The sequence below is a fragment of the Xiphophorus maculatus genome, chromosome 3 (assembly GCF_002775205.1).
Source record: "Xiphophorus maculatus strain JP 163 A chromosome 3, X_maculatus-5.0-male, whole genome shotgun sequence".
Taxonomy (NCBI): Eukaryota; Metazoa; Chordata; class Actinopteri; order Cyprinodontiformes; family Poeciliidae; genus Xiphophorus; species Xiphophorus maculatus.
The window spans coordinates 534,323-555,975 of NC_036445.1; the positions used below are offsets into that span (position 1 = coordinate 534,323).

At 41.8% G+C, this 21,653-nt stretch overlaps 1 protein-coding gene across 1 annotated transcript; it reads right to left on the minus strand.

Annotated features, from left to right (window-relative positions):
- Positions 1 to 11,108: 11,108 nt before the first annotated feature.
- Positions 11,109 to 20,668, minus strand: cmtm6 (CKLF like MARVEL transmembrane domain containing 6). Its single transcript, XM_005813550.2, has 5 exons — positions 20,546 to 20,668; positions 18,404 to 18,527; positions 13,488 to 13,664; positions 13,312 to 13,410; positions 11,109 to 12,685 (listed from the first exon to the last, which is right to left on the minus strand). The coding sequence occupies exons 2-5, from the start codon at positions 18,518 to 18,520 to the stop codon at positions 12,521 to 12,523; spliced, it is 558 nt and encodes a 185-aa protein (XP_005813607.1). The 5' UTR covers positions 18,521 to 18,527; positions 20,546 to 20,668; the 3' UTR covers positions 11,109 to 12,520.
- Between the last annotated feature and the right edge of the window lie 985 nt (positions 20,669 to 21,653).

A 21,653-nucleotide genomic window follows, 5' to 3' on the forward strand; every position in this document is an offset into this window, starting at 1 on the left:
AGGCTCCGCCCCCTGCTGGGAGCCCTGGGCGCCGCAGCGACCAATCACTGCAAAAAAACGCCGTGGAATTTACATTAAAACTACTTAAAATCACAACAGAACAATATCATAAGGTGGAAAACAAAAATGTTTATGTTGTTTTTACAGCAACAATGTGTGAACAGAATCTAATTTATCAGTTAAAAAAATCTGAGAAGTTATGTAAGTTTTGCTAAATGTATGTAATGTCAATGAATTTATAATCTACTGATAAACAAATAAAAAATACAAATGGTGGAAAAAACCCTGAAAAATATTGGAATAGTCACTCTGTGAATTTGACATTCAAATACAGGAAAAAAAAAGAATTTTAAGTTTCTGAAAATGCAAAACATATTAGTGACTTTATGCTGAACTTTTTACAACCTTTCTGCAAAATTAATGTTTGTAAATTTAACAGATTATCACTGTAATTCACCTGGGATTTTCTTAGCAGGTTAATTACTTCACATCTGTCATTTTCACAGCTGCCAACATTTTTTACAGTGCAGACGCTGATAAATGTGTGGAAGAGCCAAAACGTTCTCCAGCTGATCAGAAACTGAACTTATTATTATGAACAATCTGGATCAGTGGTTCTTAACCTTGTTTAACCGAACCCACCAGTTTCTTATGCACATTCACCGAACCCTTCTGTAGTCATAAATCAAATATGATTTTTTTCCAAATTCAAGACATAGGTATATGTTTATCAGATCCGCCATCTTTAACGCCGCTGGTTTTATGAGTGTTTCTCCGATGGTGTGCGACTTGCCCTGCTTTGCGATCAGGTGAGCAACTTCGTCCGATGCGCTGAGGATCGGTTTGTTCATGGGTACAAATCCAAGAGCAGGCAGATTCATGGAATCTGGCTCTTCTCACCTTGAATTCAGCGAGCGTTGTGTTCTTGTGTTCCTCATCTCCATGCAGCTTCAAGAAGTCTTCCTTCAGTTTTGCCGGTGTGAGACTAGAGTTGCTCAACTTGACATTGCTTGACATAGGACGCTGACTCCCATCACGTTCTGTTACATGTGAATCCATGTTGTACATATTCGTCCAACCACTTTCTTTTTTTGCTTAACGTAGTTAGTATGGATTAAAATATTAAGAAAGAAACCAAACAACGTACGACTACGACAGTCACACGGTGACTACTGAGCACACTAAAGTCCCTGCAGCGCTGATTGGCCAATTAATGTAACGTGATCATCTGCATCAAGTGATGGCCAAGCGGGCGTGTCATCACGAATTTACATAATGAGTCAGGTGTGTCTTGACCTCCGCGGCAGAGGCTCCGCCGAACCCCTGGGGTTCGATCGAACCCAGGTTAAGAACCACTGATCTAGAGTCAGGAAAATATTATTCCACTGTAATATGTCAACTCTGTGTGAAAAAAATCTGACTAAATTATTTTTATTTCATTACACAAACTGTTTATAACCTAATAATTCAGACTGAGATACTTAATTTGAAAATACACAAACAGTGTGTAGGAGCCATTCCTCTATTTTCAGTTAAATCTTAGAATTTTGATTATCAATTTATTTGTATTTACTTACTTTCTGGTTAATTTAGAATTAGAATTTTTGTTTAATTTGATTTAGAATAGTTTTTCTTGGCTGGTAATTAATTTCAGTTTGGGGTGTGGGTGTCATGGGGACTTTATGCAGGTGGAGGTCACACGGTAACTGGTTTGTTACCAGTTACTCTGACAGCCAGTCATTCAGCCCACAGGTCAGACAATCAGGTAGCCGAACCTCAAGACTCCTGTGAAGTTTGTAACATGTTTTACCTGCAACAAAGAACTGCATTTCTGACCTTTGACCCTGTTTGGAGCGGTTAGCCAGAGACCTGCGGTGCATCAAGCGGCTATTTGAGTTTAATTCACTTTTGCTTTGATCACCTTGAAGTCTTAAGTTTCTTTATTTTTGGTTTTGGACAAATAGTCACTAGAAAGTGAAAGAAAAAAGTGTACATTAAAATACAGATTTATTTATACTGGGAACACTGGGCACAGGCAGGGTTCAGTCTGCTGGTCAAACTGGGAGCAGCCCAGTGACTGGGAGGCATCCTGGGAAACACAGGACAAAAGATCTAAGAATAAAAAATGTATCTCTGATTCCTTCATATTCAGATCAACATTTCCAGCTGGTCGAGGCTTCAGCTTGTAGCATCTTTACAGTTAAAGGGTCAGGTTTAGGGTTTAGGGTCAGGTTTAGGGTCATGGTCAGGTTTAAGGTAAGGGTCAGGTTTAGGGTCAGGGTCAGGTTTAGGGTCAGGGTGAGGTTTAGGGTCAGGGTGTGGGGACAGAGCCAACCTTCCACGTGGAAGGCTGGAAGTGCACTGGCCATCCTGCCCCCTGAGCCGTGTGCTTTACATGAACTAAAATAAACTAAACTTAGCTTAGGCACCCCTTATATTCTTTCCCTTACTTTCAACTAATTAGAATTGTTTCTTGTCTTTCTTCTTGCTTTCTCTTGTATTTTTATTTAGCTTCTTCGCGACGTTTCGAGATTACTTTCTCTTCTTCAGGCGTTTTCTTTGTTTCTCTATTTCTTTGTTCTTCTTTGTTTCTCTGTTTCTTTATTTCTTCCTTTTTCTTAGTGTCTCTGTCTCTTTATTTTTCTTTATAATTTTGTCAAGCACCCTCTTATACTTTCCTCTTTCCTTTAAATAAAATTAACATCCAACTAAAAATCACCAAACTTGGGTTAAAAACAGCATAAACTTAGGCTTAAAAATAGGGTTTGGAGAGGTTAGGGTTAGGGTAATGGGTGGGATGGGGTTAGGTTTAGGGTAGGGGGCTGGGAACAAAATAACACACGACCCAATAGGGCAGGAGGCGCTGGCGGGATAGGGTGTGGGGACAGAGCCAACCTTCCACGTGGAAGGCTGGAAGTGCACTGGCCATCCTGCCCCTTGAGCCGTGTGCTTTACATGAACTAAAATAAACTAAACTTAGCTTAGGCACCCCTTATATTCTTTCCCTTACTTTCAACTAATTAGAATTGTTTCTTGTCTTTCTTCTTGCTTTCTCTTGTATTTTTATTTAGCTTCTTCGCGACGTTTCGAGATTACTTTCTCTTCTTCAGGCGTTTTCTTTGTTTCTCTATTTCTTTGTTCTTCTTTGTTTCTCTGTTTCTTTATTTCTTCCTTTTTCTTAGTGTCTCTGTCTCTTTATTGGGGCCTGCCATGCAAAGCAATGGCAGGAACCTATTACTATTGTCGGAGAAAGTGTTTCTTTCTTCTTCTTTATTTTTCTTCCGTAACCGTTAATGCGGCTCGTACCGCTGGGTGCACACCTACAAATGAGGTATCAAAACGTGCAGAAAATTCACGCCATTCCAGCTATTACTTTTGGTGGGATTTGGGCTTAACGTGGCGACATAATTCGCAAAAAACTACGAAAAAAACCCCATTATAAGTCAATGGGAAAAATCCTAGAAATACCCTATTTTTGAGGATTTTCTGTGTCGTCACAATTTCACCTAGAAATGCCATTCAAATTTCATTTTGTAGATACGTCTGTGATCTCTTCGAAAGTGAAGACGGCTCGTCGATACCAGTTACGGTTTGTCCACAATTTGCCTCTAAGCGACCCAAAGTTTCTCATTTTTCCTAAAGTTAGAGTGCGTCTCTGGCTGCTTAGAGTGAGAGATGAAGACAACTTTTTCAGCCCAAATCATTTTTGAAATCGCCATCACGCCCACAAATATCGCACGATTAGTATCACAATCGGTCCTGACATTGATACGCCTGTCTGCTCCGGTAAAATGTTTTCGAAATTTATCTAGACCGTACGGTTTTCTGTCACGGTGCTTCAGAGCAAAGTCATGCGACAGGATTTTCTGAGGCTGTCTGAGGCTCTCTCCCATGTATTTGAATAGAATTTCAGATCTGGGCACAACATTTCTTTCTCTCATCGCTGTAAATGCTCTGAGTGAGGTACAGATATGAATCTCGGGACTATCGCAGAAGACACATTGCCCTCTCATACGCTCGAAACGCTTTTCGAATATGTATTACGGTTCCCGAACACGAAGGATTTGTTTCCAATGCTTTTTTTCAGTAAAACGTGTAGGCTCAAACACACAATGGTGTGTTTGAGCATGTATGACTCACAGCTCACACCTGCTGAGACCATTATTTACCATAGCAACGGAACTCAAGAGGCTATTGGCTGCTGGTTAGGACTACGAATACGCATCACTGTAGTTCTATCTATCCTCAGTTGAAACAGATCAGGACTGAGAACTGGCCTTTAGAACTACCTGCTGCTATGGGCTGTATATAACTGATTTAACTCAGTAACTGTTACACATGGGATTAGTTTGGAACTTTAAAATTAAGCATATTGAAAATTTCAAAATAAAAGCCCTGAATATTTTTACATGACGTAATTGCTCTTTTTGGCTTTATTTTACTTTTCCATCCAAAGCACTGTTACACATGGGATTAGTTCGGAACTTTAAAATGGAGCATAATAATAATTTCAAAATAAAAGCCTTGAATATTTTTACATCAGCTAATTGCTGTTTTTGGCTTTATGTGACTTTTTCATCCAAAGCACTGTTACACGTGGTATTAGTTTGGCCCTCTGAAATGAAGCATACTGAAAATTTCAAAATAAAAGCCTTGCATATTTTTACATCATGTAATTGCTTTTTTTGGCCGTATATGACTTTTTCATACAAAGCACTGTTACACATGGGATTAGTTTGGAACTTTAAAATGGAGCATAATAATAATTTCAAAATAAAAGCCTTGAATATTTTTACATCATGTAATTGCTCTTTTTGGCTTTATTTGACTTTTTCATCAATTTCAAAATAAAAGCCTTGAATATTTTTACATGACGTAATGAAGCATACTGAAAATTTCAAAATAAAAGCCTTGCATATTTTTACATGACGTAATTGCTCTTTTTGGCTTTATTTGACTTTTTCATCCAAAGCACTCTTACACGTGGTATTAGTTCAGAACTTTAAAATAAAGCATACTGCAAATTTCAAAATAAAAGCCTTTAATATTTTTACATCAGCTACTTGTGTTTTGAGCATTATATAACTATTTTAACCCAAGGACTATTACACATGGGATTAGTTTGGCCCTTTGAAATGAAGTTTAACAAAACTTCCAAAAATAAAAGCCTTGAATATTTTTACATCATGTAATTGCTCTTTTTGGCTTTATTTGACTTTTTCATCAATTTCAAAATAAAAGCCTTGAATATTTTTACATGACGTAATTGCTCTTTTTGGCTTTATTTGACTTTTTCATCCAAAGCACTCTTACACGTGGTATTAGTTCGGAACTTTAAAATGAAGCATACTGAAAATTTCAAAATAAAAGCCTTGAATATTTTTACATCAGCTACTTGTGTTTTGAGCATTATATAACTATTTTCACCCAAGGACTATTACGCATGGGATTAGTTTGTCCCTTTGAAATGAAGTTTAACAAAACTTCCAAAATAAAAGCCTTGACAACATTTTAAATCGTACCAAATGGTGCACGTCCGCCTCGCTTAACGTTCTTGCGGTTCTCCGCGTGCCACTGATTACGTCGCGGCGTTCTTTGGCGTCGATGCCGATTTGTAGCGACGACGCCGTGCCCAAACCCCACGGGCGCGCCTCAGCAGGCCCCGGCTAAATTTCTTCCGAAATTTTCTAGTTTTTCTTTATAATTTTGTCAAGCACCCTCTTATACTTTCCTCTTTCCTTTAAATAAAATTAACATCCAACTAAAAATCACCAAACTTGGGTTAAAAACAGCATAAACTTAGGCTTAAAAATAGGGTTTGGAGAGGTCAGGGTTAGGGTCAGGGTCAGGGTCAGGTATAGGGTCAGGTTTAGGGTTTAGGGTCAGGGTCAGGTATAGGGTCAGGTTTAGGGTTTAGGGTCAGGGTCAGGTATAGGGTCAGGTTTAGGGTTTAGGGTCAGGTTTAGGGTCAGGGTCAGGTTTAGGGTCAGGGTCAGGTTTAGGGTTTAGGGTCAGGTATAGGGTCAGGGTTTGCCCAACATGGACAATCTGAGCTGGGAAACATCAGACGGGATGAAAACACTCCACTGTGATCCTGCGGTCTTTAATGAGCCGTTTCTCATTAGCATTAGCTCTCTCGCAAAACCTACAGTATGAAACAAGCTAGCTTAGCCTAGAAAATTCAAACCAGAGAAGTTACTTTAGGCCAAGTTAGTTACATAGAAAATGTTGTCACAAAATTCTGCTAGTGAAATTGTGTTGTTATTTTCTTTCATTCTTAACTGAAAATCTTAGCATTCTTAGCTAATGGGTCCAGTTTGTACCGTAAAACAGCTGAAACAAACCGCATCACATGAATGGTGGACCGACCGCTACTGCCGCGTTTCAAGATGGCGGCGACGTAACGCAGGCCTCTCTAGTATTCATGTCCATGTGGCAGGAACAAAACTATCATTTTTCTTCTATATAGAGATTTTGGGAGGAAAATATCACCTTCCAAATATTCCCAAAGTAGTCCTGAAAAATCATATTTAAACTGCAAAAAATAACACAAACAATGTTGAAATCCTGGACATTTCTAAAGAAACATCCAGGTGTTTATTGTCAGCCGCATTTTTACCGCAGCAGCACCTGCATTTCCGTTAACCATAGAGTTCAGCAAATTGAAATTACAAAAATAAATTAGCGTAATGACTCACGTGTTTTGATAAAAGTATTTACGCCGGGTGAGGAGGTTTTTCAGCCGTGCGGAAACATGAGTCATGTGCTCAACAGAAGAAGAATCGACCGGAAGTAGCAGGAGGTTGATGGATGTTTTTGTTTCCTTTTTTTTTTTTTTTGGACTGACTTACCGCGGGAACAAGCGTATTCACGTGTGATTTGAACGTAATTTCTTATTTGACTGTGGTATTGTATTTTTTGGGACATTAGCAGAATAAAGACAAACATTTGTAGTGTTCTGGTTCTGGTTCTGTTCTGCATTCAGAACCAGAGCCAAACATGGAGAAGCAGCATTCAGTGTCTATGCACCACAGATCTGGAACAAACTCCCAGAAAACTGAAAAAGTGGTGAAACACTGAGTCCCTTTAAATCCAGGCTCCTTTGTTCTGAGGTTGTTTCTGTTCTGATGCTGCAAAGATTAAATCAGAGACTTTTGTTGTTTATCTGGAAATATGAAGATAACATTTAGATTTGATGTTTTCATGTGAGAATGATGGCTGACCACAGAAACCTGGATCTGATCACATTTTTAATACACATTTATGAAGTCATGATGGAAGAGACAGGAATCTGGAAACTATATTCTCTAATAATCCAAAACAGAGAAAGATCTATTATTTTACAGTTAGAAAAAAACACTTCATTTGTTTCAGAAATTATATGAAACATTAAAGGAATAAGCTTATTAAACTCAGAGGGAGGAATCGGAAGCCTTTACTTTACTACTTTATTACTGTTAAAACTCATGAATCTGTCACGAAGTGGGAGGCGCAGAAATCCACATGAAAAATATATTCTGAAGGTTCAATAAGGAGGGAAACGTTCAGACCTACAAGGAGAACAAACAGGAACAAATTCTGAACTTGTCCACCTGGATTTACTTTAGTTAAAATGGACTTTTTTAGTTAATATATATAGTTTGTGGACTACATATTTAGCTAGCAAGCTAATTATCGAGCTTCTGTGTCTGTAGCTAAATATTTAGCTCATAAAGCTAAATATTTGACCTCAAACTAAATATTTAGCTTACTCACTAAATGTTAAGTTAGCAGGCTAAATATTTAGGTAGATAACCTGAAGTATTGCTGTTATTTTTTGACGGAGCTGCTCTCTGTGGAGAGGAGAGCGGAGCGTTAGTGCTGAGGTCCACGGAGGCGTCGGGTTTATGGAGTTCAGGGCGTTTTCCTGTCGAAGGGGTTTTAAATGAAGTCTGGGTTCTCAAGGTTCTCCAGGTCCGTTTTTATTATTGTGCTGAAGTGAAATGAATCTGCAGCAGACATCATAGACACAAATACAAAAGACAGCGTCACATAAAACATAAACAGTTGCCAGTTTCAGGTCCATGATCCTGCAGTCTTCTGTGTGGGATGAAGAAACTCTGCAGGAAACAAGAAGAACAGAAACTCGTCTTTTCAGGAGTTTGGTCTGAATTTCAGCAGGTTGCGTTTGGGTCTCATGGAGCTGTGGGTCTCAGGCTGCAGTGATTTACGGCTGCAGTTATCGATGCGCTGTCTTTCCTCTCAGAAGAATAAAGGCTGTTTGAGCAGAGAGCGGCTTCCACTTCCTTTTAGGGAAACAACGAGGCCTCAGCAGAGAAACCTCACATTTCAGCAGGAAATGCTGGAAGGTCGAAGTGACGTTTTCCTTGGACGCCTCTGACTCTGAAGTGACAGAGTTCATGTTTCTCCCTGCAGACACGGAGCAGAAGCAGCTGGATCGGAGACGGCAGCGAGTCGCCTGTCGGGTCGGTCATCGGGTCAGAAACTGACATGTTTAAATGTTGGACCTTCGGTCAGATCTGAGGATTAATATTAACTCTGCTGGTCCACTTCCAGGTTCCCATGAAACCTTTAAACCAAAATGTTTCCATCTGAACTTTTAAAAGAGGAAATAAAGTTCAGCTCACAGCCAGTAAAACCTCCTGAAGGTCGAAAGGCTGGAAGTCTGATCATTAGTGTGCCTACGAGGTCAACTGGGTCAAAGGTCAACATTAAACCTCAGACTAGAAGACACTCCATTTCTAAAATACTTTGAATCAGATTTTAACTCTAAAACACACAACAGATTCAACCCTGTTATTATTCAGTGAAACTTTCAGCAGCCATAGAACCGTGTCAAAGTGAAGGCCCGCGGGCCGAACCCGGCTCACCTCGGCCGCTTCTGTGGCCCTCCAGGCTCTAGATGAGTTACAATTTAAAGGGCCAGTATCGTGTAAAATCGATGTTTTAAAATCGTTCCATCATGTTTTAATGCACTGGTTTCCAAAGTGTGGGGCGCTGCCTCTAGGGGGCGCAGTGCCATGGCAGGGGGGCGATGAAAAAAAAAAAAAATCTCAGGGAGTTTTATGTTTTTACCCCATTTTGCACAGAAGCTTTTTTAAAATGCATTGATGATAGCAAAGTTGAATATTGTTACAAATAAAAAAAAGAAATATGTTTGAAGTAACACTGACAGCAAATAATACTCTGCTACAGTATAGAACTAAAATTTTAGATTTTAGAGGGAATTTTATTGTAATCCATGGGGCCCAGGAGAAAATCTTTGGGAACCACAGGTTCATGTTTTTCCCAGAAGTGTTGCCTTCATTCTTTCAGGCAAAACGCCTGGGTGGGCCTAGCCCCGCCTCTGAGGCGCAGCTCCCCCCCCACTGAGCTCCTTCAGACTAGCCAGCAACAATTAGCAACCAGCAGCTGGGCTCATTATAGGAGCTGCTGCTCAGAGTGGCGCTGGTAGAAACGCTAAAGGGTTAATAGAGGAGCCATGTTGAGATGACTTCCTGGAGGCGGAGCTTCAGGAAGAGCAGAAGCTTCTTAAAGAGACAGAGGCCCAATTTCAAGATGTTAAATCAGGAACTGAAATTTATTAGTCATATTTGATATATTCAGTATTTTATAACAACTGAATGTGACAAAATAACTGGACTGTAAAATGGAAATATGTGAATGGAAAACACAGAATACTGTCCCTTCAACACAACCAGAACCAGAACCAGAACCCAGCCGGTGCTCCTGAATCACGCTTATTGTGTCTTTATTCTCCTTGATTTGTCAAATGTTGAAGTTCTGGTGAAGCCGTTTACTGCCACCTGCTGGACAAACCAGCGCAGTGTGTCTGTCAGGCAGCTGGGAGAACTGAGTGAACTGGGTGAACTGGGAGAACTGGGCAGACTTCCCAAGTGTTGAGTGAATCAGCTGGACTCGGTTGAATCCAGAGAAGATGAACAAACATTTGGAGCTCTGCTACGGAGTGCCAAAAGGGACAAAGGTCTTCCTTAAATTATTACATGAAATAAAGAAATGTTTAATATCTTATGTAGACCGTTAATTTCTTAAATATGTCATCAGATCATTAAAATGCAAACTGAAAAGAGCTGATATGGATATTTAAATGTGTTCCTGCAGCGTCGCTTTGAATTTATCTGTCAAACTAAAGTAGAGGGGCGTGGCTATGGGCGGAGCTAACTTCCTGAGATAAAACAACAGGTCTAATCTGGGCTATGATTGGCTGATGCCAGACGACAGAAAACGCAATCCTCCTCAGAGGATCAAAACGAACTGATCACTGAATCCAGGCTGCGTTAAAAAACGTGAGTCATAGGGCGTGCCGTGGTGGCGTAGCGGTTAGCGCGACCCGTATTTGGAGGCCTTGAGTCCTCGATGTGGCCGTCCCGGGTTCGACTCCTGGACCCGACGACATTTGCCGCACGTCTTCCCCCCTCTGCTTCCCCGTTTCCTGTCAGCCTGCTGTCATATAAAGGACACTAGAGCCACAAAAGACCCTGGAGGGGTAAAAAAAAAAAAAAAAACGTGAGTCATGAAACTACAATTAAAGAGGCAAATAGTGACATTTTATAACACCTTAACTATGTTACCTTCAGAAGTGAGAAAATAATGCATATATCAAAAATTACTAAAGAAATTTCACTTCCTAATTTAACACCTTGAAATTGGGCCTCTGTCTCTTTAAGAAGCTCCTGCTCTTCCTGAAGCTCCGCCTCCAGCAAGTCATCCCAACATGGCTCCTCCATTAACCCTTTAAAGTTTCTACCAGCGTCGTTCTGAGCAGCAGCTCCTATAATGAGCTCAGCTGCTGTTTGCTAATTGCTGCTGGCTAGTCTGAAGGAGCTGTGTGGGGGAGGAGCTGCGTCCCGGGGGCGGGGCTAGGTCCATCCAGGTGTTAAGCAGGTTGCCATGGAGATCAAAGGATTTGTTAAATCGAGGCAACATTCCAGGTTTGTTTTGATGAGGGAAAAATTTACATGAAACTGGCCCTTTAAACCAGTTAGAGGAAGTAGTAATTCACAAAATAAAGCTTTTCAAATTAAGAGCCTGGCAGTTGTTGCAGAGCTGAAGTGATTCTGATGTTTGAACAGGGAGCAAAACATGAATGAAGTTAAAACGTTTATTAAAATGCAGCAAACAGAGAAACAGGAAGTTACAGGTCATATAAATCATAGAAAACATTTGATTTGGCTCTGAAGAGCGACACGCCGACACAAACAGGATCGTCTGACAGAAAAACCGCTAGTATTTGTATGTTTACATGATTGTCACACAGATTATTGTCAATAAAACAGATTCAAACATGTTCAGGTCGATCAGGAAGAAACTAAACCAGGAGGAGAAACAACCGCTCTCCTTTCACTTGCAGTCCTCTCCAGTCTATGGCATAAAACCAAAAAATATGGATAAAAAACCAAAAATATGGATAAAAAACCAAAAAATATGGATAAAAAACCAAAAATATGGATAAAAAACCCAAAAATATGGAGAAAAAAACCAAAAATATGGATAAAAAAAACAACAATATGGATAAAAAACCCAAAAATATTAGCATAAACGGTTTAATCTGAGGGATTACTGAACATTTACAAAACGGCAGAAAAAGCTGAAGATCATCCTGAAGACTGAAACTGTTGTTTTCTACTAAATAAAAACAGGAAGTGGTTCCCTCAGCCTGACAGGAAGTAGTTTCCTTTAAGACGATTGAAAGTGTAACAGCAGGACAAACGTTGAACCCGACCCAAACCGAAGATCTGATATGATCAGTTTCTGTGTAAGCAGCAGAAACATTTAGAAACATTTAGAAACATGAAGCTGCTGCCAGCAGGATGGAGAAAAATCCCATCGGCTGCAGGAACTTTACAGGTTCAACCGTTTCATGTTTCAGATCAGAAGAAACTGATTTCAGGGGAAATGATGGAAAACGACTAAAATCAGACTAGAGCTCCCCCTGCTGGACAGCGACAGGCGGTTCACTTCAGGTTCCTCCTGATTTCAGTGAAATCTGCAAATGATTGATAAGAAATATTTCATTCGGACATAAATGTGCAGCTGAACACTTTCTGTCTGATTCATTTAGAAAAATAAACATTCATCTTCCTTCAGGGAATAAAATAATCTTCCTAAACAAATATACAAAAATCTGAAAATTTACAGAAAAATTCAATAAAAAAAAAAGAAACAAAACAAAATCCAGAAACGGTGGCAAGTTAATAAGGAGCTTAAATCATTTCTACAAGATATCCTGAATTTTAAGGCAACTATTAAAAAGCAAAGCTGGCAGAGTGAGAGCAAACCAGTCAGAACCAGTAAAAACCAGTCAGAACCAGTAAAAACCAGTCAGAACCAGTAAAAACCAGTCAGAACCAGTAAGGCGTGTGATTCCCAGTGGAGCAGAGTTTAGTGGTTTGGTTGGTTTAGTGTCTGCTGGTTCTGAATCTACAGGAATAAAAACCAGTTTGTGTCTCAGGCGGCTCTGATTGGCTGGCGGAGCGCCCCCTGCAGGCGGCGCCGCGTCCTACGCCTTTCCGTTGGCGTCTCCGTTCAGCTTCTCGGCTTCAGGTGGAGGAACGGCGCCGTTGGTGGTGGGCGGGGCCTGAGCGCCCTGGAAGGGATGACCTTTGACCTTCAGGAAGACAATGAAGTCGAGGATGAACGCCACCATGGCCAGGAAGCCGAACACCTGCAGACAGAGAGACAAATAAATGGCAAGAAAAAAAAAAATAAAGTCAGAAAATTACAAAAATAAAAAACTGAATTTCATTTAAAAAAACTTCAGGTCAGAAAAAGCAGTCAGAGAGTTTCTAAACGAAACAGAAACGATTTCAAGGTCGTCTGAGGGTCATCATCATCATCATCATCATTATTATTATTATTTTATTCCAGAAAAATCTTTTAACATTTTACAACTTTACTCTCATAATGAAGAAAATAATTCCTGACAATCTGCTGGACCGAAGACAGGAAGGACTGGCGAGGACAGGGGGACGGTGGGGGACGGCGAGGGACACAGGGGGACGGTGGGGGACACAGGGGGACGGCGAGGGACACAGGGGGACGGCGAGGGACACAGGGGGACGGCGAGGGATGGTGGGGGACGGCGAGGGACACAGGGGGACGGTGGGGGACACAGGGGGACGGCGAGCGATGGTGGGGGACGGCGAGGGACACAGGGGGACGGTGGGGGACACAGGGGGACGGCGAGCGATGGTGGGGGACAGCGAGGGACACAGGGGGACGGTGGGGGACACAGGGGGACGGCGAGCGATGGTGGGGGACGGCGAGGGACACAGGGGGACGGTGTCTCACCACAGCAACGGCCTCCACCGTCGTTTTGCCGTTGTTGGCTGCAAACACGATGGAGGCGATGAAGAAGAAGACGGCGATGAGGAGTGTGTACAGGAAGTCCTGCAGGACAGAAACATCATCATTTCTGTAGTAAGACAACAGGGACGGACAGAACCAGAACCAGAGCAGAACCTTACCACTTTGGGCCAGCAGCTGATGCCCACCCTGCTGTGCAGCGTGGTGGAGAGGAGGAAGAGGAGCAGCGCCGTGAAGAGGAAGGCTGTGCAGCTCACAAACTCAAAGAAGTAAAGAGGAGAGCAGTTCAGGCAGGTGGACACCGTCTCCTCCAGGACGAAGGCCACCAGGGACAGCAGCTGGGGACACAACGGAACCATCAGAACCAGAACCACAGTTATGTGATGTATCCGGCCCAGTAAGGGCGGCCATCTTGATCTGTAAACTACCAGCTAACCACGGTGATGCCAGTTGATGACATCATCAGCCGGCTACCAAACAGACAGGAAGAGGAAGTGTCATGGCGGAGAGCGACAGGGACAGAGTTCGTTCTAATCTGGACCCGGTTCTGGTTCAAACTGGGCTTTTGAGGCGTTTCGGTCCAGAAACGGGTTCAGGTGAAAATTTTACGTAACGCAGGTGAATCTGGTGGCTGCACAGTGGCGCCGCTGGTAGCAAGAAGGTCCTGGGTTCGATTCCCGACCCGGGTCTTTCTGTTCCTTCCGGGTTCCTCCCCGTCCAAAAACATGACTGTCAGGTTAATTGGTTTCTCTAAATTCTCCCTAGGAGTGTGTGTGTGTGTGGTTGTTTGTCCTGTCTGTCTCTGTGCTGCCCTTTGACCTGGACAGGTGACCTGGACAGGTGACCCTGCCTCTGACCCGAAACATTTGCTGGACAGGCAGCAGCTCCTCCTGACCCACCAGGGACTAGAAGAAAATGGATGATGTGAATCTGGTCACCTGGAGCTGAAGCCTCTCCTGGTTCTGCAGTGAGGCTCAGTATTGTATAAAGTACTGAAATCTCAGAGTCAAGTAAAAGTACAAGTACCTCTCCAAAATATGACTTTGGTAAAAGTCCAAGTCACTGACTGAAATGTTACTTGAGTTAAAGTCTTAAAGTATCTGAAACTTCTTGTACTTAAGTATGGAAATTACTGTAAAAATGGATGTACTCAAGTAATGTAATGAAAAGTACAAGTAAAAAGTAAAACAAAGCAAATGCAGTTTGAATGACATTTTTTATATTTTGGTAAACTTGTCAAATACACTTAAAATAATGTACCCAACCAAGTGCAGGCAAAATTAAACCTGCTAATAGATATACCTGCAGGCATCACTTAGTTAAGAAAATTAGGTGCTTTACCTATAGCACAAGGTTAACTTAACCTGCTTTACAACTGAACCAGCTTCTTAGTAAACCCTCCAGGACAGAAAATACAAAGTTTTTGTAAGCCTTAAGTTTTCCCTTCAAGTAAGGTCAGTGCTGAAAATGAGAAAAATAAATAGTACAGAAAATGCGGCCAACATGAAGAAAAAGATCTGTTACGATTACTCTATTTCACAAATCAGTGAATCAGTCAATGCTACAGTCAGTAGGTGGTGCACACAACTGGTCATTATGCAAAAGAAAAAAAGAATTGGGAGGGAAATGCAGCTTATTGGCATCTGTAAACCTGGTTTTGAACTTGCATGCCTTTCCTATATTCATTAAATTGAGTCTAAATTGCTATCGCTATGGCTTCTGTCCCCCTTGAACAGAGGAGTCTAGGTAGCCTGCTACAGTCAACATTAGGCCTAAGCTAAATACACCACGTATGGAACTGAAACAATGCCAAACAAAGTTCATTTATGGTCAACGTTTCACAATACAGTAGTGCCTAGTGACCAAGCTATAGTTACTGAAACAGGAGGATTATAACCATTTCATAAGACGTTACCTCGATGTGTTTCTTCAAGTTGGACGGGGAGTTTTTGTAAGATAGAATTTCCACATCTTCTGGCAGGAATAACATAAACTGCATGCGGTACGACGAATCTTTAACACCCACGAAAGAGTATATTGTGTTTAAATAAGGCCAGGGGCTCTCATCACCAGCTGGTGGTTCCCCTGGAGCCGTGTCCGACGTAGTTGCAGTCGTTGTGGTCTCCGTCTCCTCCTCCATGTGGCTGCTGCTGATTGAGAGACTTGCTTTGTGTTTAATGGGAGAAGCGAAACAGGTGTATCCTATTGGAGGTGATGAACAAGCCCAGGCAAGTAGTTCTACCGACTTTGTTCGGTAGCCTGCTTGCTACTTGCTAATCAGTAGGTGGGATCAAAACACTTCGTTTCTCTCTCTCGCTTTTTTGTAACGAGTAACTAAACCACACATTGAAAATGTATCGGAGTAAAAGTACGCAATTAAGTTCGGAAATATAGTGAAGTAAAAGTGAAAGTCATCAAAAATTTTCATACTCCAGGAAAGTATGAAGTACTCCAACATATACTTAAGTAAAGTAGTGAAGTATTTTTACTTCGTTACTATACAACACTGGTGAGGCTAGCATGTAGCTGCTAACGCAAACGATTGATTATCCTTCCTGAGTTCATAGTGAGTTTGGTTTGAAACCAGTGAGATTAAACTGGTTTTAATGGAGTTACTAACGAAAGGCGGCAGCAGAAACTAAAATATTACAGCCAGACAACATCCAGAGGCTGCCTCAAAATAAATCTATTGTATATATATCTATGTCCTCCACCTGAAGGGGGCGGAGCCTCTGCTCTGTGTTGGGTTAGAAGCTGCAGAACCGGTCTGGAGCAGAACCTTCGTCCTGCCTTGTCACGTCACATGACCAGCTGAGCTAGAGACACGTCCTCCATGTCCTCTCACTGTCAGAACCAGGTCCAGTTTCAGACTTGCTGCTGCTTTTGCTACATTAGTTTCTATTTCCTGCAGCCTTTATTGTTTGGTTGATTTTCTGTTGATTTTGTCTGCAGAGTTTCTTCTGTAATAAACCTCCAGAACCTCCAGAACCTGCCCTTCTTTCCCCCTGAAGCCTCTGGACCCAGGATGTGAGGAAAGAGGAAGGATTTTATTGTGAAAGGTTGCAGCAGGAAGTGCTGACTCTGCAGATTTGATCCGTTTATTCTGATCCCTTCCTGACTCAGTCAGATGTCCGGTTCTGATACGGGTCCAGTGTGAGGCGCTGCAGAGCCGCTAGAACCGGGTCAGGTCACCAAACACAGAACCAGAGGAAGGTTCTGGATGGACCCGTCCTACAGAACCAGAACCGGTCAGATGGAGGTCCAGAGCTCTGTACATCTTGTTTCTGCAGCCGGTTCTGTTCGGCCCGGATGCCCTCCCAGGCGCCGTTGCGACAGCCAGCGGTTCTGCTGACTGCAGCCAAACGGGTCCTGCAGAACTTTCACTTCTCCGTCTGCAGCTTCCTGCTGAAGAACAGAACCAGAACCGGACCTGAACTTTAACGGCCAGAACTTTGACTTGTAACTTGAATTTACTTAAAAATCAAACTGGTTTCCTCTGTGGCCATGGTAACCACAGAGGAAACCAGAACTTTGACCCAGATTCTGCTTTTATTTAGAAGAAGAAATTAAACATTTTGCTTCAGATGAGCCCAGAACAAAAAAACTGGATCAGAACCATCAGAAGTTCTGGATCTAGGACCAGGATTCTATGAAAGGATATTTTTATGATTTTAGTTTTTTAAATGATTTCTGGCCCACTAGGTGAAAAGTCTGCTCTGCTCTGCTCCAGTGTTTTTTCCTCTTGACTCCCGCAGCATCATGCTGCCACCGCCTGTTTTCGCAGTAGATGTATGGAAGGCAACCCGTGGTTCTGTGGCGCTGATCCGTCTTCCTCGCTGAGCGGCGTTTAAGGACCAGAATGTTCTGAGCTTTATAGAAACGATCCCGAGCCGAACCAGAACCAATAAAACATGGCCGCCTGCGTCTTTAACTGGCGGTATGTAAACTTCTGGCCTCAGCGTCACTCTGAGCCGACAGTTTCAGCAACTTGTTGCCAACTGGGAGAGGCGGCAACGTGTGAAACGAACCGCTGAATGGCAACTTCCTGTGACAACAACTGAGGATTCAGAGAAGAAGAAAAAGAAGAAGTGGCAGGAAGTGTGATTCAGGGAGCGCCGACCTCGGAAACCACGGCAACGGGTTCAGAGCATCGTGGAGTGAACAACAGGAAACCAGCGAACCAGACGCAGACTGGGGAACTGGTCCAGTACTGGGAACATGCACAAAACCTTTCACTGGAACCATCCAGACTGGATTATTTTACATTCAGATTGAAACTAAAAGGTTTTAATTTAATCTGATTATGATTTTATTTCTGACAGAATTGGATCAATTGGTTCTGCAAAGTTTCTCCAGACAACAGAAAAGAACTGAAAGAAAACTGACTCACAAAGCACAACTGAACCAGTGAACTGAACCAACGAACTGGACCAGTGAACCGAACCGATGAACTGAACCAGTGAACCGAACCAATGAACCGAACCAACGAACTGGACCAGTGAACCGAACCGATGAACTGAACCAGTGAACCGAACCAGTGAACCGAACCAACGAACTGAACCAACGAACTGGACCAGTGAACTGAACCGATGAACTGAACCAGTGAACCGAACCGATGAACTGAACCAGTGAACTGAACCAGTGAACCGAACCAGTGAACCGAACCAGTGAACCGAACCAGTGAACCGAACCAACGAACCGAACCAGTGAACCGAACCAACGAAGCGAACCAGTGAACCGAACCAGTGAACCGAACCGATGAACTGAACCAGTGAACCGAACCGATGAACTGAACCAGTGAACTGAACCAGTGAACCGAACCAGTGAACCGAACCAACGAACCGAACCAACGAACCGAACCGATGAACTGAACCAGTGAACTGAACCGATGAACTGAACCAGTGAACTGAACAGTACCCAACTCAGCTCAGTGGTTCTGGTTCTGATCCAGCTGTGTTTATACATCTGGACCTCGGCCCCAGCAGCACGGTAACCAAGGTAGCCTGATCAGAACCAGAGGACCCGGCAGGTTCTGTCCAGACAGCGTTAATCAGAGCTCAGTGAACTTTGACCTCACCACTTCCAGGATCTTCAGGGCGAAGCGCGGCGTGTTCAGATGCTCCGATGCCGGGCCGAGCCAGAACGGCGCCTTCGGGTTAGAAACCGTCGTCGCTGCGTAAACTTCGTTGGCCATGATGGAGCTGGAGACGGAACAGGAAGACGCATCACAGTCCAGATCTATGACCACTTCCTGTTGGAGCCAACGCTCACCAACACTGCACCATTAATTAACAAAGTTCTGTATGTGAAGCAGAAGAGATGTGTAACCTCCTGAAAATGTCTTCACAGAGTTTCAATGAAATGAAATTTAAACTTCAAAGTCAAAATAAATACATGATAAAACAGAAGAAAATCTAAACGATGAGTGAAATGTTTCTCTACATTTAAACCATTTTTCTCATGAAGAATAGCTGCAGGGGTTATGAGTGATTCGTTTGAATAAACTTCGTAAAGCTGTGAACGCAGACATCAGGTCGAGCCCGAAGAGTCAGAGCGAAGCTTCAACATGATGAGCGTTTTAAACAAATTATTCTTCCTTCACACAGAAATACGCGCCAACATCAGTATTAATGCACAAATATCACAAATTATGAGCAGCAGGAAGCCCAGTTTTTCTCATAGAAACCATTTGTCTTAAAATGCCTACGTTACCCCTCGGGGGGCAGGAGAGCGACGCCCACGTTACCCCTCGGGGGGCAGGAGAGCGACGCCCACGTTACCCCTCGGGGGGGCAGGAGAGCGACGCCCACGTTACCCCTCGGGGGGGCAGGAGAGCGACGCCCACGTTAGACTTCTGTTTTTCCTCTAACGACTGGGCGCACTGCTGAAACTGGTAAAATTCTGGAGCTAAATGTTCCCAACAGGCACTGAACGCACCACAGGCTGAAGCATGACCCGGTTCTGGTCCAGATCAGAAACAGCAGCTGAACAGTTGGACCAAGTACATTGGGACTAAAGTAAAAATGTGAAAGTTTCTGATCCAGAACCAGAAAGTTTGAGGCTCTTATGACCCAAAACCGGTTCTGAGACACAAATGACTCTTTTTTGCTTCAATTCTATCTATAAATAAAACAGAAAATATCAGAAAAACCAAACTGAAGATCAAATGAGACACAGATTTCTAAATAAAAACATCTGTAGGACGACTGGATTTTCAGAACATCAGTATTAATGCATGTTTTGGGTCATATTTATTAGAATAATGCTGCATGTTGCTGCGACAGGACTGCAGACTGAACGTCCGCGTCCTGCCTGGGCAAACTTTACTGCAATAAACTTTACTGCAATAATTATAACAATATTCAACATTTTAATGCCATTTATTCCTAATATCATGCAGCTCTACATGTAGAACTAAATGAAGCTGCAGGGAAATGTCTGACCTCTGCTTGGGGTTTTATGCAAGCATCAACATTCAGATGAAAACCAGAGTTTAGCTTTGATTTTCCAGATAAAACCAAAAGCAAACATTTGGAGGGGATTTCTGTTTTCGCTGCAAGTGAAAGTGAAAAACAGCAACCATGTTTTCAATTTCAAACTTTCCCATCATCTCGGGTTTAAAACACCAAACGTGATTCAGAAATATAAGAACAAAACCGGTTTTTTTTTTATCTCACAGGAACGAATCAGAGCAGATCTTAAACATTTAACCTGAACAGAACTTTCTGGGAAAATCGTAAACTTAATCTCCACCAAACTCCATCTGTAAAACCTGACAATTTAAATTAAAACTTTGGTAGACACCAAACTAAACATTTAAAAAGAGGATTTATGAATTGTCTGTAAAGCAAGGAGTCCTGCAGGAAGTTCGGCCCGAATTTTATCCGACAAAAGTTTTGTTTTAATGGGTCCAGCAGCTGGATCTGGTTCCAAAGCCAAGGGAAGGAATGGGAGTGATCCGAGCGGATGTGGACTTTTTCAGAAAGGAGAACGGGATTAAACTCAATAGATGAAGATAGATTTTTAAAAACACAACTGAGATTATCAGAACTAAGAAAAAATGTACTTTTAAACTTTTAATTCCATGTCAAACAATGAATTTGAAGACGTTCGGCATCAACTTCAGCGGCCTAAACGTGATTAACTTTTATCTTTTTGAACCAAAAGATGAGGAAATGAGAATTTAAAAAATACGTGACGTTAAATGTATAAAACTCACGGCTGTGTTGTCTCCCAGTTCGCAGGAAAGATGAACTTTACAGTTAAAATCTAACTCCGTCACCTCTGGGCTTTGTTTGTAAGCCACTTCCGCGTTTCAGAATTTTATAAAGCTGCGACGTAACGCAAAACTTAACTTCCGGTATCTACCGGAAGTTTTCGACGTCGCTTTATTGTAAAGTCTAAAACAATTACAGTTTACTTTTGAGGTACTTTTGGTATATAAGTCCGACCCTAAACACAAGAATCAGCACTTTTCATCCACAATAAAGGTCAAAGAGTCGAAAGAAAGTGACTAAGATGTTTAAGTTTGATTTCTGATGAGAAAAGAAACCTGGAGTTTGGTTTTTAACACCGACATCTAGTGGTGGAAAACAGACGGAACAAACGGCTTGAAAAATAACTTCTTTTTTTCTCCTATAAAAGGATTAAACCAAAACCTTTCTGACTATGTAACTTTACAAAAAACATCCCAAAATTTTCCTATTTCTCCCAGAACCAGATGAAATATGTAACAGTTTACAGTCATATTTTCACCGTGTAACTCAAACATTTATAAGTGTCATAGTTCCAAACTAAATATTTAATCTACAACCGAAATACTTCACTTGTAAACTAAATATTTAGTTAGCAAACTATATGCTTTGTTCTCAACTAAATGTTTAGCATCCAAACTAAACATTTAAGTTCCAACCTAAAAATAATAGTTTGAAATATAATAAATATAATATTTACTAAATTAAATATTTAGTTTGGAGCTGTGTGCAGTTAGACAGTCACCGAACAACTAATAAAAGATTGTTTTCCGAAGATCTTTTATAAGTGATTTTTTTGGTAACTGAAATACAACAGAACAGAAAACTTACATTATTAACTGATTAGTGCTGCACTGAAAGATTATAAAGTTCCACATTTGATCAACTAAAGAAACAGCAACAGATGTCTAAGTGTCTTTAAATCTAATAAAACTTTCTAAAACGGGAGTTTTCCCAGATCCAAGGCGTAGAAAGTCTGAGAGAAGCTGACACCCACGTCAAAAAATCCAGCAAATAGTCCGAGTGGTTTGTGCTCCGTTAGTGCAGGTTTGTGCCATTAACATTTTTGTTTGT

Bases quoted from the DNA above. Each gene is read 5' to 3' on its own strand.
- cmtm6 (XM_005813550.2), bottom strand. From the start codon at position 18,520: ATGGCCAACGAAGTTTACGCAGCGACGACGGTTTCTAACCCGAAGGCG. The intron at 13,665-18,403 runs GTGAGGTCAAAG...TTGTGTCCCCAG, and splicing joins CCCTGAAGATCCTGGAAGTG to CTGCTGTCCCTGGTGGCCTT. The intron at 13,411-13,487 runs GTAAGGTTCTGC...TCTGTCCTGCAG, and splicing joins TCAGCTGCTGGCCCAAAGTG to GACTTCCTGTACACACTCCT.